The sequence below is a fragment of the Protopterus annectens genome, chromosome 13.part0 (genome assembly GCF_019279795.1).
Source record: "Protopterus annectens isolate FY-2018-M chromosome 13.part0, PAN1.0, whole genome shotgun sequence".
Lineage (NCBI taxonomy): Eukaryota > Metazoa > Chordata > Ceratodontiformes > Protopteridae > Protopterus > Protopterus annectens.
In genome coordinates, this window is record NC_056747.1 from 768,350,611 (window position 1) to 768,369,415 (window position 18,805).

Sequence of the window (18,805 nt, forward strand, 5' to 3'; positions counted from 1 at the left end):
TTATATTACTAAAACAAACAGTTTTGTTTCCTTTGGTTAGAGTTGGCTTTTTTGCACCAGTTTGTTTGCTTTTTTAAACACATGGCCCAGCTGTGTAGTAACTATCCAAGTTCATAGGTTGGTACTAGGCTATCGGCCCTAGGGCCTATACAAGCCTAGCCATAACAATTCCCTGGCTATTTCCTCCCACAGTATTTACTTCCCTGGACATATAGTCCAGAACTGTGCATCCTATATTCATAATCATGTATTTTTCAGTTAATTTTGAGAACTATTATTTTGTCTAACTTTGAAAATTAAACTCTGAGGCCAACATATTTCATCCTTAAAAAATGTAAGACTAGGTTTCTTTCTTTCTTTATTGATGATTATTGCTCAACCAATCTTTCACTGGAATGCCTTTCACTCCATTTCTGTGTCAGTGGCAATGCATCTCAAGTTATTTTACATTTTTTTCTGTTGTGGTAACTAGAATTACTCAAAGAACTTGCAGTTCTTCTATTAGTTTGTCATGCACATCTGGTATGTACGGTCTACTCAACATATTTTATATGTAGTTTTTTGCTTAGTCTGTATTTCATTTTCAGATTATACTTTCTGTTAATTAACATCATCTGCAATGCAGAGGGGACATTGCACAATGACTTTCTAGATATGTTTTGCAAGACTTTTTAGTCGGTTTCTTTTTGAATTTATTTACCACATAATTATTTTTTGGGATGTTCTCACATCCACATACTACAGCTAATACTTTATCTGAGTATATCTCTTTTGTCTGTCTGTAAATGCTCTTGATCCATGTGGAATAAGTAATGTCAGTTCACAGCCCCTTTACAGTTCTGACTGACAACTTCTTGCAATACATTTAGCTAAGTCAAATAATATAGCAATAACCCACGCCTGGGTGTGGGTAATGCTGGATTTACCCACAGTTGGTGTGGTTTGGTCACTAGGGCGAAGCCCGAGAGGCCAAACAAAGCCAACCGTGGGTAAATCCAGCATTACCCACACCCAGAAGTGGGTTATTGTATTATACAATGACATTATTTAAGAAAAAAAATACTTTTCTTAAATCATGGCATTCTATAATGCCTCCTTACTGCCCTTCCACAGCTGTCTGGTATTCTGTGGCAGTTCTGATGTACTGCGCAAGCGCATGCCCACGTAGTACATCAGAGCTGTGGGCAAAAGCAACGGAGAAAGCAAGATCTCCGTTGCTTTTTACAAACTGTTTCGCTATGTTAAATGGGTTTAACATAGCGAGACAGCTTTAAAAAAAGCAATGGAGAATCTCCGTTGCTTTTTTTAAAGCGGTCTCTCTATGTTAAACTTGTTTAACATAACGAGTCAGTGTGAAGCAACGGAGATCTTGCGTTCTCCGTTGCTGTAAAAAAAGAGTTATAGTAATGGAAAAAGTCCAGGCAACCAGACCTTTTTCCATTACTATAACTCAGATTTACAGCGTGCACGCTGACCAATCAGTGTGCACGTTTTTGAATATTAATGGGGGGTCGTTGTATAATATATTTTTTTTAACATTCAGCACCTGCAATTAATTTATAGCCATTTCAAAACTTATGTTTTCATTTCATGGTTACATTTTCAGGCTACATACTACTCTAAATGCTGTCTTAGACACATCTATGTAGGCATTTTAGGTAAAGACTCTGCAAGATAACTGCACCATTCCAAGAAATCTCTGTAATGCCTGTTTGTCTTTTGGTCTAGACATGTACATTATTAATATAACAATTTCTTTATTAAGCACCAGTTCATGTGATGTAAGAATAGACCCATGTATTTCAGATCTGTCACTCTTGCTTTATACTTGTTCCTTTTTAACTTGAAATTATACTATCTTAATCCATTTAGAATGATGTGCATCAGTTTTTGTCAAGTTATTTTGTGTTTGAACCAACGCATTATCGGTTATGTTTACAACACCTACAAGGCCTTTAATTACTAATGTAGCACTCTCTAAAACATTTCTGATGGCAGTGAAATGCCAAATGAAGTCTAAGGTATATGTGCCATCCTAGTGGTGAATTGAATACACAAAATTTGGCGCTTGTTTCATCTAGCTTTATCTGTCAGTCTCTGGTTTCCAGCTAGTAGTACGAAGACATGGCATTTATTCCTGATGCCACTTCTTCAGTTGATGTTCTTCATACTGATCACTGCTGCAGTATCCTTAGGTATATGGGTTATATCCTGCCAAGGGTATAACAGCCAGACAGCTTCTAAAGCTTCAGGGCACCTTAAACGCACCCAAACTGTCAGGCAGCTCTAGCTGACCTAACTAAAAGACAGGTTTGGCTTGAAACCTTTCAGAGTTTTACTGTCAACAAAGAGTACGCTCCTCTGAGGCTTTTGAAGATTAATGGTCGGCTTATGCTTTCCTTACCTGGGCGGATAAGTTCCCTTTGGGAGGAAAAATGTATTTTCTTATTTTTTACTGATGTTTTATTACTTTCCTCCATGAAAATTATTTTAAAGCTAGGCGTATTGTGTTTTAATGGATTGTCTCAGGAATGTAACATACTTTTAAATGGAGCACTCATTGTTTCTATCAGCTTAAAAGTAGTGTTACCTAACTGATAAGCTATTTGCTGTGGATTAATTGTGTTTATTTTAAGGCTGTGAGGCTGCCATAATGTTTGAAAGTGCTTTTTACTTTGTTTTTATTTCTGTAAAAACAATTAACTTTTGTGGACTGGTAGTTTTACTGGCATTGCTGCTTATTTTCCCCAGGATAGAGGCATAATTTTTGACTTGACCATGGAACAGATTGTTACTCCCATGGTCGGTCCTTCTTCCAGTCACAAAAAGAAAATGTTAAGCAAACACCCTTTGCATCCACAGCAGGTTAGCAGTTTACCTCAGCCACAGGTGGGTGATGCTGTGACCATTTGTTGAACCTCAAACCCACTCATCTTTCACCCCAGATCCCTCTTTGTTTAACACCTACAGCCACTGTGGATCGGTGGTTAGCCATGTCCTCTGGAGCTGTTGGGGTCCTCTCAGTGGGCAAGGGAGAATCCTTTGGTCCTGGAAGAGGGAAGTTTTCCTGTTATGTCAGAATGCTGTGTTCATCCCTGGGGAAGCAACACCTGCCATTAGTAATATGGTTGGCCCCATTTTTCCTGTCAAAAAGAAACAGAAAACTAAGCATATATTTAATCCTCCTCCAATTTCTGTAGATAGGACTAGTTTACTGAGACTGGTTCAGGATTTGATTAGGCTATTAATCCTTCTTGTAGAGTAGTTGCTGATAAAAGAAAGAGGGATGCCTCCTTTCCTGAAGAGATTCAAGATTCTGAAGCTGAAAAGGAAGATGCAGGGATGGATTCAGGGTTTTGTCCTCAGATTTCTGTCTTTCTGATTCCCCTCTGGGGGTGTCTCTTTGAGACTATTGCCAGAATGTCTCATTGTTTTCAGTAGCAGAACACTGAGGTGTCTCAGTTCCTTAAAAAATACTATGAGTTGTTACAGAAGGATTTTCAAGAACCTATACCCATTCCTCCTGTCCTGTTTGCTTTAAAAGATGTGTGTCTTATTGCCTGCAATTTTCCAGATAGTCAGCCAGCTGTCCCTAAAAAGGCACATAGGATGTATAACATTCGTGTCTTTTAAATTTGTATACCCTATTCCCAAACCTGACCCAGCAGCTGTAGCCTTAGTTGACTCCTCTACTGCTAAGCACTTATTTAATTCCAATCCAACCTCTTTCTAATAAGTATGAGAAAATTATTGATAGGTATGTGGAAAACAATGTATACTTCTGCAACTTTGAATTTCAAAATTGTAAATTGTCAGGCTCATATGCTAAAGTTTATTCTGACATATTGTGAAAGTATCATGAATGTTTTATCTACAGTTTCTTCTTGTGAAGAAAAAGTGCTTTAAATAACTTAGTTTTTTCTATTGTACAGGTCACTACTCTTGTTTGCAGAATATGTATGACGCTGTTGATACTTCTTCCAGGACTATGGTCACTTGTGTGGTTTTAAGGAGGTTTGTTTGGTTGCATTCTGAGAATCTTCTAGATAATGTTAAAATGAGATTTTATATTCTCCCCTGGATAGAGATTTAGTGTTTGGCCCCACTGCTGCAGAGGCAATCAAAAAGTGTGATGAAAGGGCTGAACTTATCCAGGGAATCTCTATGATTTTTCAGCCCTCCTTTTCCAAATTGTCCAAGGGATTTTCTTTCTCCTCATCCAGTTGTGGCAAAAAACAGAATAAACAGTCTCAACAGAATTCAGGTAAACAGATGTTTAAGAAGAAATGGCAAGGAGTTTCCAAAAAGAAGTGTCAAACCTCCCAAAACCAAAGACATTTCAACAAGACTGAATGATTATTCAAGAGAACTTGTGACTCCCTCCTGCCCTGGCCCTCTTTCTCTTTCAGAAAGTCTGACTTTCCATTTTTCTCTTTGGCAACAGATTGTTTCAGATAAATGGGTTTGTAAAATCATTCATCAAGGCTACAGATGGCACTTTGAGGAAATTCTTCCTTTCCAGGGTCATTCCTCATCCTGCAGATCAGATTGTTTTGTTTCCATCAGTTCTTCATCATATGCATTCCCAAGAAGTGGTAGAACCAGTTCTTCCTTTCCATGTAGGGAAGAGTTTCATTCAAGGATGTTCCTAGTCCAAAGGAAAGAAAATGCTTGGAGACCAGTTCTTCAACTTTCTTTCCTGAACCTGTGTGTGATTGTGCCCCAATTCAGTATGATGTCACTTCACAACCTGTTACCTTTTTTTTTCCTCTTTCAACTTTCCTGGTAACCCTAGACTTAAAAAATGCTTATCATCATATTCCTAATCATCAAGACTTCAGACGTTTCTTACAGTTTTGTGTGTCTGGATCACATTTTCAGTTTTCTGCCTTATCCTTTGGACTATCCAAGAGTGTTCAACAAATGTCTAGCTCCAGTTATAGGTCACAGCAGGCTACAGAATATCTACATTTTTCTGTATGTAGACAATTTGCTTATCTTTAGAGAGTCTTTTTCAAAATATTAGGAATCTCTCTCTTGGGTGAAAGATCTCCTGCACAAGCTGGGATTCCAAAAGAACATTCAAAAGTCTTTCTTGACTCTCAGACATAAGATTGTGTTCCTGGGATGTCAACCAGACACCTCAGTTTAAAGAGCTTTTCTTCCACAGGAAAATATAGATCCTTATTTAGATCTATTTCTAAGGTTTTCCACTCAGACTTCAGTCACTGTTATGGAATACCACAGGATTTTGGGTCTCATGGCATCTATGATTCTCGTGATTCCCCTGACAAGACTCAACATGAGAAAGATACAGTGGTCTTAAATCTCTTTGGTTCACATCATCAACATCCTTTATATTTTCAGATCCCAGTACTGGAGTTTGTCAGAAGAGAAATCACTTGGTGGAGACAACATATATCCTTATATCAAGGTCTCCCCTTCTCCCTCCCTACTCCAAATCAGTCAGTCACCACAGATGCCTCAGACTTTGCTTGGGGAGCAGTTTCAGGAGAGATAAAAGTGCAGGGGGCATGGGACACTAAGGACAGATGCAAACACAGAATTATGAAGGAGATGATTGCCCTGATCAAGGCACTCAATTCTCTGAACCATCTTTGGTCCCCAGGACCTCTTCAAGTAGTTTCAGACAATACCACAGTCACATGGTACATCAATAAACACTGGGGAAACAGGCCATATCCTCTTTACAGACTAGCCATGTTAGCTTGGGATATAGCTTCAAAGCACAAAGTCACTCTACAGGCATCCTATATTCCATCGTATCAACGTTGTGTGGCAATCAAGCTGAGCAGGACCAGGACAGACCCTCACAAATGGAAACTAGATCCAGGGGTCCTCCAAGATTTGATCCATCTGTGGGGAGTTCCTCAGGTAGACCTCTTTGCCTCTTCTCTAAACAATCAACTGGCAAAATTCTATTCTAGGACTCCATGCAAGAAGGCCTGGAAGGCAGATGCCTTTTCTTTTCTTTGGACAGGAATGTTCCTGTATGTTTTTCTACCCTTTCCACAAATATCCAGGGTACTTCTGAAGATTCAGAAGGAATTCCCCATGATCATTGTGGTGACTTCATTCTAGCCCATGCAATCATGGTTCTCCCTTCATTTGGAAATGGATGGGCAATTACCACAAGCTTCTTCACAGAATGGATCTACTCACACAAAAACAGGAGCATTTAATACATCCCAATATTAAGCATCTTCAATTGTCTGTCTGGATGATAGGGTTTTAATTCCTTTGAAGCACCTGTTTTCTGCGGGTGTGCAGCAGCTACTAATGGAGGCAAGAAAGCCTGCAACTAGGAAATCATATATTAGCAAATGGAAAAGGTTTTCTAGTTGGTGCCAACAATATAAGCAGCACCCATTCAAGGCTAGTTGTTGTCTGGTTTTGCAATATTTGTCTGAGTTACTATTCTATGACCTTTTTTAATTCCTCCATCAATGTTCCTTTATCAGACATTTTAGCATGTTTGCCTATTGATCCCCCTCTTTCAAGGCAATCCCATGTCAAAATTTTCTTGAAAGGGGTTGTGCATAAGAGGCCTCCAAGAAAACTGGTGACCCCTCTTGCTCCATTTGAATCAGCTAATCTGACTGACTTCAGATTCTTAACATGGAAAACAGTTTTATTGATTGCTCTGACCTGTGCAAGAATGGTATCTAAGTTGCAGCTCTTATGGTGAGTCAACTCTACTTAATTTTCCAGAAGAATGGGGTTTCTTTGAGAATCAGTCCTTCTTTTATGCTTAAAGTGGCATCCAAATTTCCTTTAATTGATCTATCCACATCCCCTTTTTCTTTTTTGAACCTAAAAATGAGGGAGAAAGGCTAGTCCATAACTTGGATGTCCACAGACAGCTCAAGTACTACTTTGACAGAACTAAATCTTTCAGATCATCGGATAAATTATTCATTTCTTGTGAAGGTAAGAAAAAGGGACAACTGGTGTCAAAACAGACTATTTCCAAATGGTTGCCTAATACTATTGCCTTTTCTTATACTCACCATGACAAATCTATTCCAGGCAGGACCAGGTCCAACTCTACAAGGACCTTGGCTTCTGCTACGACTTTTTGGAAATGTTTGGATTCTAGAAGTGTTCTAGAAGCTGCTACTTGGTCCTCCGTACATACTTTTACAAAGTACTATAAGCTGGATACTTTCTTTAGGTCTAGATCATGCTTTGCTAGGACCATTCTCCAGGAGCTCCTGGACCCTTCTCCTTCCTCCTCCCAAATATAGTTAGTTATGCTACTCTACCTATATAACGGCTACTGTAGCAGTAATTAGTATGAAGAACATAGTTTAGTTGTGCGAGCTGAACTTATCGTAACAGTAGATGTTGGAATGATCATTGCTACAGTTGCTGTTCCTGTTGTTTTACCAGGATGTGGACATTTTGTTTTTGTTATTCATAGTCTTGACCTTTCAGGGCCCAGTCTTTTTCTGCTGACAGGAAAGCTGTGAAGAGCTTTGCACCCAAAGTTGTCTTTTATTCAGCTCAGCTCGAGCTGCTTGAAAGTTTGGGCAAGTGGATGGTGCCCTGAAGCTTTGGAAGCTGGCTGACTGTTATATCTTTGATAGGCTATAACCCATACAACTAAGGTTACCGCAGCAGTGATCATTCAAACATCTACTGTTATGGTACATTCAGCTTACATAATTGTACTTTCTCTTTTGATCTCTTTATTCAGAGTTTGTGAAACCATACAGATGTTTGTGAAACCATACAGACGTGAATCATGTCTTTTTGTACAACAGTGACCATACTGTTAATCCATTCTTATGGCCCTTATTGCTTCTTAATAATTTCTAAGCTTTCTGTTTAGTTTAATTTTTGTTCTATTCAAGTCCTATGAGTTTCTAATTCTTTTTAAGAAGCATTAACCACTGACATTACATCACATTTTATCACGGAAGGGAGAAACATCCAGTGGTATAAACTTTGGCTCTAGATGATTTTTTTTGTGGAGCTTTTCTCCCCAGGCATCCACTGAAAAGGACAGCTTGTCCAGTTGGACTTTCCTAGTAAGCAAAAGTAAAATAAAATAAATAAAAAATGATTGTCACTGTTGAATTGACACCCCAACCCCATGTGCAAGAAATGGGGAAAAAGGGTTGTGGATGGATTACATCAAATTTTACTTGCATGTTATCCTCTCCTGGCAAACATCATAAGCTATAAAAAATTAGCATAACTATAATGGGTATCACTTCTATGGTTATGCACTATATCTGAAATGTATGTGTGACTGTATGACAAGGTTGACTATGTTCGCAGTCTTCAGTTTTACACTGTCAATTTGTTTCATAATTTCTTGCTTCTCTGTGTAGAATACCTCTTTAAATGCTGTATTTTGAAAATGTTCCATTCCTTTATTTTAAAATCAGAATTTAACAGTTTGTCACTTAATGATGTCACCTGGTGGCATGATTATGTTAACAGTGTATATGCAGTTCTCTTCAGTATTGTTTATCCTCAAAGCTTTAAAATATGTTCAATTAAAATATTATACTCCACCTATGTCTTGTTTAAAGTCAAATTGTTTTCTTAATAACTGTCAGCATTTCTTTTCAAAATCTGACTTGTATTATCATCTTAGTGCTTTTGAGATTTTTTCAGACTTCATTGTATCATCTTTTTTTGATTATATAGTACCCAAAAGTAGCTCATATTCATGTTTTGTTCAAAGTAAAATGCTTCTGAAGAATTTTTTTCTTCCTGCATATCTTAGAAACGTGCAATTTTCTAGCACAGACCCTTCAAAGTTGATTAAACACAGGACAGTTCATCTTGTCATGCTAATAGGGACATGTAGAACATGAGGCTTGATCTCTAATTGCACAGGTTTTTAGGTAAGAATTGCCTAGCTGACCTTGTCGGCCATTTTAAGCTTTGCCAATTTCCCTTTCAAAAGTGAGAATAAAACCCTTTACCTTGTGACTGCAAGGTAAACACCTTAACCGTTATACCAGCCCCAACACCAACATGAATATTTCTGTTAACCTTATGGCTGATTTCTTTTCTTTGTTTCTGTTATGATATACCCCCACGTTCCTCTCACTTTTTTCATATCCAATGATTTGTAACACATTTTCACATTATTTCTCATTCTTCATATTTGACTCATATTTACGCATATCCTTTTTCTCATTAAGTAATTCAACTGTGTGCTAATCATTTCACTTGCTCTGCATACATTAACAGTTTTAAATAAAAGAAGGTCTGTTTCTTTTAGTAGCCTGTCCCCTATTTTATCATTTCTTTTGCCACAGATTGTCCACTTTCTTGTGATTCATGCAACTCACCACATTCATAGCTTTTGGCCCTATGCTTCACCTCACTAACATAATCATATATAGTACCTGCAGGCCCTTGTTCCAGTATAAAGAAAAAAAAATGACAAATGTCAGAATCTTTCTGGGCTGACATTAACACCCACATTTCTCTATTATTATTGCTTTTTCTTTTTTTCCTCTTCAAGGAAAGCAAAAGAATTACATAATGTTCTAGGCTTCTTTCCTAGTGACTAGCAGGAATGCAGCATTGTGTACATGTTTTAGGATTCTCACAATCCATTTGCAGTGTAGAATAAACTGAATTTCTGGATCTAAAGCTTCCATGCAGACAGATAATTCCTATTGCTTGCAGTTGAATCCTTTTCTACTATACATTTTACTGTTGTACTTTCAAGCACACAGTCTCTTGCAAAATATTTTTTCACTTCTGATACTGTTTAGTATCTCAATGTCAAGTAAATAAAAGACACTGGGAGTGTGATCTAACTTCCAGGAGGATTATATCCATAATGAAATCTGTAGATGAAATTTGTACTGCATTACATACAGCTTCCTGTAAGTAGCTTATTAGTATTTAAAGATATACACCATATTTTTCAGGCATAATCTGTTGTGTTGTATTATACCCATTTTAAATTATAGGTTGTTATATAGCTTCTGCTCAAGCTAGGAAATAAACTGATATAGGATATATTTTTTGTGATGTCATTATAACAGAATTTAAAAATATAAGCATTTCAAATGAAAAATCGCAAATTATTATTTCTTCAGATATGGCATGACTAAAACTTTCTGTTTTCTTTTATATATTGGTATCAAATGTGGGGTCTCATTGGCATTTCACTAGAATAATTTGGCATGTGGTTTTATAGTCAGTTTCCAGTAAGGGTGGATAATATGTTGCTTGCATGTCTATTTTACATCTTTAGGAAGCTGTTCCTAATTTGAAGTAAACATAATACATATTTCTCCTGAAAAGGTAACTTATTTTGTCAGTGGAAACATACCATGACCAAAATTCCCTGTACTGCGAGAAGCCATATGATGAAGTCAGATGTTTTCTAATGAAAAAATGGTATTCATATATGAATCTATACCTTTGTATCCAAAGATAATGTCTTGAAAACTTTGTCAATAAGTCTCAGAGGGGAATGAGATGCTGCCTTGAGACAAATGCATGCACAGTCAAGTTGCAACAACAATTGCCTATGTTGCATTATACCTGGTTTTCATTAGAAGTGAATAAATTACTTCATTTCATGGTGGCGAATGTACCCCTTGTCCAGACTATATCATTACAGAGTTACCATTAACATGCCTGCATATTTCACCAGGTTTTGTGAGTGCAAACTTGATATTACCAAAACTCCCTATACTGAGGTGGAACAATGTGCTAACATCAAATGAAGTACTAAAACACATTGAATTTTCTATAGGTAGCAGCATGGATATGTTTTGTACCTGAATAACTTCTTGGCATTTTGTGAAAATTCTGCAACTGTGAAAGATGGAGTGACATATATGGCCTTTTATTCATAGCTAACAAATGTAGGGCTTCATGTATATTACCTGTCATAATCTTATATGCTATATTATACTTGGTTTCTATTGAGAACAACTATATGACTTCTGTCAATGTTGAGCACATGTGCCTATTGTATTTTTACTAGCCTGTCATTACATCAGCCGTAAAAATCCTACATACTTCACCAGACAAAACAGCATTTTTGTAACTATATACTCAACATCAACAAAGCTCCACGTGCTAAGGTTTGCAGTGTCCTGACAGCAAATTCAGCACAGAGTTACACTGAAAAAAACAAGATAACAGTGAGAGTTTTAGATGCATTTGGTGCCTTAGTATCCTGATGTTATTCTCTGAAAGTTTTATTAAGAAGTTCAAAGGAGCTGTGCCATGTGACCTTTTTATGCTGAGATGCCAAATGTAAGATTTCGCAAACACTTCACTACAGACGTCTGGAATGCTACTTTATGCTTGCTGTCTAATAGGGCTGAACATATGATACCTGTTATATGTAGGGAATGCAGTACATGTTCAGGACATGTCTTCATTGAGATGTCATTATATCAGAAGTAAGTACTAAGTATATTTCATCTGAATGAGGACGTTTTTTGCCATAGGGTTTGTGAATATGCCCACAAAAAATTAGACTCCTATGAAGTGAAGTGCATTACATGAAGATAAAGATGTGTACATTTTTTCATGGCTGGAATTATGAACTACATGTATTCTGTAGCTGAGCATCATGATGTGTCATGAAACTTTATAGAATTTTTCAGATGGTTTCATAGATGTGTCATAGGATTCAAAGAGTTCCTCTCTGTCCTCACTAATGACCCAATTAGTGGAAACAGAGAGAAATTCCAATTTAGAGACATAGTAAATGAGAAAAATCTCATTAGTTGCTCATTGCCATGTTTCCGAATTGAACATTGTGCTGTCATATATAACACTAATAGTGTTCTCCATATAAGACTGTGTATTACATTAGCAAAGCATCCCCAAGATGTGCCCATACAGATACATACACACACACAACCTTCCCCAAACACACACAGAAGCAGTCACCAACATATATGCATGCATGTTCACACACATACACACAGATTCACAAACACGCATAAACATGCACACATTTAGTATCCTCTACCTAACCCCCTTAGTGAGACTACCCAGGCAGACACACGCACATACTTAATCAGAATCATTCATGCTCCTATAAATACACATGTTCACACAAAGCGACACGCTTCCACTCCCAAGGCAATGCACTGCTCTACTTACTTACATTGTAAGTACTCCATAGGAGTGAGTGGATAAATGCTGTCTTTTGCTGGCATTCACTTTTTCTTTCTGGAATAAAATTTTACTTTGCCAAGTGACAGAATCACTTGTCTGAACAAATCTGAAGCCATAAACATTTTTAGGGGAGACCACATTGCTTATTAGCAGTAGTCACTCCCCAGACTGCTGCATCAGAATATGGGTTTGCCAGTGAGATTGTTCTTTGGCCTATGGTTCCTATGAGGGAAAACCAGAGCATTAGAGCACTCTAAAAATCAGAAAGATTTACCTCAGTGCAGAGACCTCATCCAGGTAAGCCTTTCTGAAATTTCCCTTGGTCTTTTCAGTGCTGTTTTTTTCCCATGTCAGTTCACAACATACATATATGTTTGACTTTTTTTTCAGACAGATAAACTTGCAGTATAAATCTGAATCACATAATTATTTATTTTTATGAAACTGCAACTAAAAATAAATATACATATTTTACTTGTAACTGTTATAGCAAAATACTCATGTTTTATTTGTTTTGACAGACATGCACTTATTTGAGATTCTGTTGTCTGCTTTCCCTAATTCTGTTAGGTCATACAGTGTGTAGTATATGGCTGACCATCCAGGTGTCTTGTTCTGAAAACTTTATAACAATCCCTTGAAGCAAGAAAGAGATAATCTCATTTTGTAGCAAGATCAAATTCAAAACAGACTGTGAAACTGCGACATTTCAAAGCAATCAGTTTTCTTAAGAGTAACAAATACAAAAGCTTTCAAAATGTACCTATATAGTGTTATTGTGAATTCAGGGCTATTACAACTACATATTTATGCATACAAGTGATATTCATATTATGCTGTATCCTAAATATGAGATACAATTATATTTTCATTACAAATTCAAGATGCAGCTACTGAGTTATCTTTGAAAGTAGATGAAGCACAATCTTAGGAAGTGTTATTGATAATTGTACCAATCAGCACCTCACACACCATTGAACATCCCTCTCCCCTTAACCCATTTCCTTCTCTCTCATTCTTTCAAACCCTGTTAGCACAGTTAGCCATCAAATTTGGCCCGTCCCCTAACAAAATGCAAACAAGCAAAAAAACACTAATTACCCTAACGCCTATACTGTTTCTATTTTACCATCTCACTGCCTACGAACAAACACTTGAATGTGGTATTCACTACCCAAATGGTCAGTCACCTATGACTTCACATATAACACCAAACACTTTACCATCCCCAGCACACCGAATATACCACCCTCTATAAAATACCACCCCTGTACAGCCACAAAACATAATCCTAAAGACAAAGACTATATAAAACTTATAAACAAACATCTAAAGCTCAGAATATCCTGTCACTATAACCTTATAACACATGGAGACATTTTTCCCAACCCTGGCCCACCCACACCCAATAACCTCCACTCCCCTACCACAACCCCCAGTGTCAAGCTACCTATGTATACTCCCACTATTTCCCTCCTAGCATTTCACCTAAATATTAGAAGTACTAACAATTAGATTCCCAACCTACACGCCCTCCTAGCAACCCACTCCCCAGACATTATGTGTCTTACAGAAACCTGGCTAAAATCCAGTGCTACTGACAATGAGATACTACCTCCAGGATACAATATTCACTGGTTGTACCGTGCTACAAGGAAAGTAGGTGGGATAGCAGTCCTTTACAAAAATACTCTAACCATTAATAGAGACACCATTCAACCTCCCCAATTCAATAATGTGAAACTCCTCATAACCAAGCTACAGATTAACCAAAACAAGCACTTGAACATCGTCTGTGCATAAATTCCACCAGGCAACAACCTAAATACCCTAGAAGATATCCTTTACTGGTTATCCTCTACCTATCCCCAAGAAACCATAGTTCTTGGTGACTTTAACACCGTCTGGCACCCCTGCTCCTCCACCCCCCCCCTCACCCATATAAACCTATCTGGGTTTAAACAGACCATTGCCTTTCCCACTAGGATAAACAAACCAACCAACAGGGAAAGTATCCTAGACTGGATCCTAGTTAATAACCAGCCCCAACTGTACACAGCTGGTACTCTCCCTGATGACCTCAATGACTATTGTCTAACCTACATCATAAAACATAAGGCAGGAAACCTTCACCAGCCCAAATATAAAACAGTTAGAAACAGGAAAAACTTTGATGCTGCTATATTCCAAAATTAATTAAAAGCAGTTGACTGGTCAAAACTAAAAAATCTAACATTAGAGGAGGCCATAGATCACTTTAACACTAAATTCCTAAGTATCCTTGATTCCTATGCTCCAGCACGTACAATAAAAACTAGATCAAATACAGCACCATGGCTCACCAAAGATGCCAAAGCTAAAATCAAAACTAGAAACAGAGCCTGGGCCAGCTAGAGAACAGCTAAAGCCCCACTTGACCATCTAAAATACCATCAACTCAGGAATGATACAAAAAAATCTATTTTACTGGATAAAAAAAGCTTCTACCAAAATCTCCTACAAAAAACACCATAACAGCTCTCAAAAGTTCTGGGCAGGCTTAAATCAACTACTTTGTCCAGGTCAATCCACCACCCAAACCCCGGCTAACTACACCCACAGTTCCCCAGAGACCATAGCTAGCGCCTTTAATAACTTTTTCACTGAAACAATCCAATCCCTAGCACATCAACTAACCCCCTATAACTTAAACCACACACCTAATCTACCCAATAATCACCCCAAATTTAGCTTCCAACCAATATGCACTAGTTTTATCAAAACACTTCTAAGAAAACTAAAACCTACCACCCTCGCTGCTGACCTCCTCCCTGCAGAGTGCATACAAATATTTGCATATCCCACATCTATCCTTATCAACAGAACCTTATCCCAAAACGCTAACCCCTCCCTCTGGAAAATATCTCATGTCATCCCACTCCATAAAGGTGGTAGCTCCTCAGACATATAGCCCATTGCCATTCTTTCCCCACTAGCAAAAATAATGGAGAAATGTGTACACAAGCAACTAATGCAATACCTTTCACAGAATAACGTACTATCCAACTCCCAGCATCGTTTCAGGCTATACCACAGCACCACCTTAACCCTCCTTTCCTTTACTACTGCCATAAACCAAAACAGGAATGACAACAGGCTAACCTCCGCCTCCTTTCTTAATCTATCAAAAGCCTTTGACATGGTCAACTATGAACTTCTCATTCTTTCACTAAAATCTATTTCCTTCAACAAGCCTGCTATCCAGTGGTTCCAGTCCTACCTGACTGGTAGACAACAGGCAGTACTATGGCAGGGGAATCTTTCCAGCCAGCTACCTCTCACACTTGGTGTTCCTCGAGGCTCCATACTATGTCCACTACTCTTCCCTATTTTTATCAACAACCTTCACACTGCTATCCCTAAAGCTACCTGCATTCAATATGCAGATAATTCCACTTTGATCTGCTCAGCCACCTCCCCATCTGAACTGCAAACCTTAACCCGAAATACATTTAACACTATCAAGAACTTGGCTCACCAACCAATGCCTACTTCAGAACCCCAATAAAACTAAACTTGTACTCTTCTCCCCACTAGTAGATCTACCCCACTTTTATTCTCTGTCACATCTAATAATGGTACCACTATTTCCACAGATCATCACACTAAACTGCTAGGAGTTATCATAGAGAATAATCTCAAATTTGACCTACAGGTCAACAAAAACCATACAGACCATCAATAAGAAGCTTGGATCACTGTATAGAAACAAGACATTTTTAACCCCACTGGCTAGGACTGCAATTGCCTGATCACACCTTCTCTCTACTCTTTTATATGCCTCGCTTGTACTCTCAAACCTCAACAAATCTGAACTAGGTAAGCTGTCCCATAGGTACAATCATATTGGCAGATTCAACAATGGCTCCACCTATAGAACCCACCACTGCCAAAACCTTAAACAACTAGAGTGGCTAGAACTGCCTAGCTTAATTAAATTCAATCAATTCTTAATAGCGCATAAAATTTTGTACCACCCTGAGGATACCCCTCACTTAAAAATATTATTAAGCCATATAGCAACCTGAGATCCCTACGGTCAGCCGATAAATTACTGGTCCAAACCCACAAAGCTAATAACTCTGCTGGTGAATCCCTGTTTGCCAACTTCATTGGCAAAACCTGGAATTCATTGCCAAACTATATAACCCTACAATCCTCCAAAAGTCTCTTAAAAAAAACCTCAAACAGTATCTCAAAGTGAATTGGCTATGCCCATGTACCAACCCTGATTAAGTTAGAAACTGAAAGCATATTCTGTAATTATCATAACTTGTAACTACGTCACCAAGCTCTGCTTCCAATCTGATGTCTCTTACTTTTAATTGTGTCTGTCCATGAGAATTGTGAGTCCCTACTAGGGAACACTACTAAGCCATTGTATATAAGCACTTTGTTTTTATAATTGTTTGCTAACTTCTGTGTAATCTATGTAAGTTTGTCTATGTGGAGCTTTTCTCCCCGGGCCTCCACTGAAAATGGACATGTATCCAGTCAGACTATCCCAGTAAACAAATGTAAAATAAAAAATAAAATAAATAAATATCTCATACCATTAATTATTTGTATAAAGTGACTGAAAAGTTTTGTAACTAGGATAAGTATTTTGCAAAATTCTTCTGCATTTTATTTACAATGAGTTTAGTATTTAAATAAAAACTTTTGAAAGTATACAGTTTTTACCAAAAAAAGAAAAAAAAAATAACTGGAGATTTCACAGTCATTCAATTGTCTAGTTACTGTTGGATAATAAATTGTTTGTTTCTTTTTATCTAACCAAAATGCTAGACTTTATGTATAACATTTTGTATCATTCTACTGTCATTTATAAACAGGGTTTATTATTACTCATTTGTTTTCACTCATCTAATATTACGTAAGGTTTTGTGTAATTCAGAACAGCAGAATCTTACCTCTGTAGCCTGCAGCTTATTCCAGTTCGGTTGTAGGTAGTAGATGACCCCCCGCCAAGCTCCAGGTAGGGTTGCGCCACGTATGAGCAGGATGATGAGTACAATGTATGGGAAGGTTGCGGTCACCCATACCACCTAAAGGGGAAAATGCATTAGTTGCTATTATCTTACAGAATGCTGTAATTTATGCATGAAAACTGATATATAACAGATATCCTTGATATCTTTTTTCCCTAATTATTGTGTTACCTCTTACCCAGGACTTCTGAAATCTGAAGTGTTAAAAGGTCAGAAGGCTGTGGGTTCTATTCTCACACTAAGTAGTTGAATTAATCATCCAGTACTGATGCTGCAGTGTATCATAACAGGGGTGCTGCTCTCCTGAGTGTGTTGTCCTTCAGATGATATATTGAACTGAGACTACCATCTACCTTAGTTGATGGTGGCACAGGTGGATGTAAAGGATGTCACTGTACTTACTGAAAAAAGTATTTAAAGTTCCCTGGTCCCCCTGACCAAAATTTCTCTAATCAGTATGAATACTACCGTGAGTCTCATTAAAAAGAAGACAGTGGCCTAGTGGGATAACCTGGTCAACAAAGTGTAAACAAATAAACTGTAATTGATGCCAGCAACCTGTGGTTAGGCATAACTGCTAGGATATATTAGTGAGGGATAATGGAAAAAGACTGAACAGGTGTGTGTTTATTTGTGAAGAAGATGGAAGATCTTTCATATTTCTCTGTCTCAGTCGTCATTTTCCCTAGTGGATGCCATATGTCATTGTCAGATTTGAAAGAAAGACAGCACTGAGAGTACATAGTGCATGTCTACTTCTGGTTGTACATGTTCACACCCTATGATGATATATAATGGGGAGAATGGATTTCACAAGTTTAACGACACCCCGTAATCCAAAGAATGTCTGGCTTTATCACCGTTTAGCCACTCAGACTCAATATTACTTAATTTGGGAACGCAAATGATATATTTCTCTTCCAAGATTCACAGTGAGAGGGATATTACTTTTTTTAATTTTGCTAACTGGTTAATCTCACTTAATCAAAGGCCCAAGGAAAAAAAAAATATCAAAACAGAAGCAAAGGTACAAGTCACTTAAGCAGCATGCCTTTAGGAGGACAGATGAAATCATTTGTAGAGGAGGGATGTAAATATTTACTGGGAGTGGTGAAGTCCACATGTGGCAAGGTATTGGACAACCATATTTGTGGACATTCATGTGATGAAAAAATAAAGAAAAAACTGTTTTCCCAAGCCACATAAGCATTTTCATGCTAACCTTTGGTGTGTAACCTTAAATTTATTGAATAAAAGCAACTATGAGGCACTAATTAGCAGAAGGTATACATAAAATCATCATAGACAGTCTTGACTGCAAGTATTACGGTGTACTGCAGGCCACGAATGAGAGGAACAGGAAGAGAATAGCTATAGGTTATAAAATAAAACAACTGAACTAATTCTGAAATACAGACTGAACAACAGAAGCAATATGCTAATAGTCAGCATTCAAGACCCAGGATTTGAACTGATACTCTAATGAAGGATGACCTTGTACCACTGTAATATGCTGACATCTTGTGTGAAGGGACAGTAAGTATGAATCACCAGATAAGATCACATTAGGTACCTGTAGATGACAAAAGTAAATTTCATAACTCCAGGGAAGAATCAGGACTCGCAAT

The 18,805-nt window shown here is 37.7% G+C and overlaps 1 protein-coding gene across 1 annotated transcript in view; it reads right to left on the reverse strand.

Moving 5' to 3' along the window:
• SLC6A4 (solute carrier family 6 member 4) overlaps positions 1–18,805 on the reverse strand; it is a 726,628-nt gene that overhangs the window by 272,753 nt on the left and 435,070 nt on the right. The window contains exon 6 of the mRNA XM_044054475.1: positions 17,100–17,234. Within this exon, the coding sequence (XP_043910410.1) occupies positions 17,100–17,234 (135 nt within the window). The remainder of the gene's footprint in view (positions 1–17,099; positions 17,235–18,805) is intronic.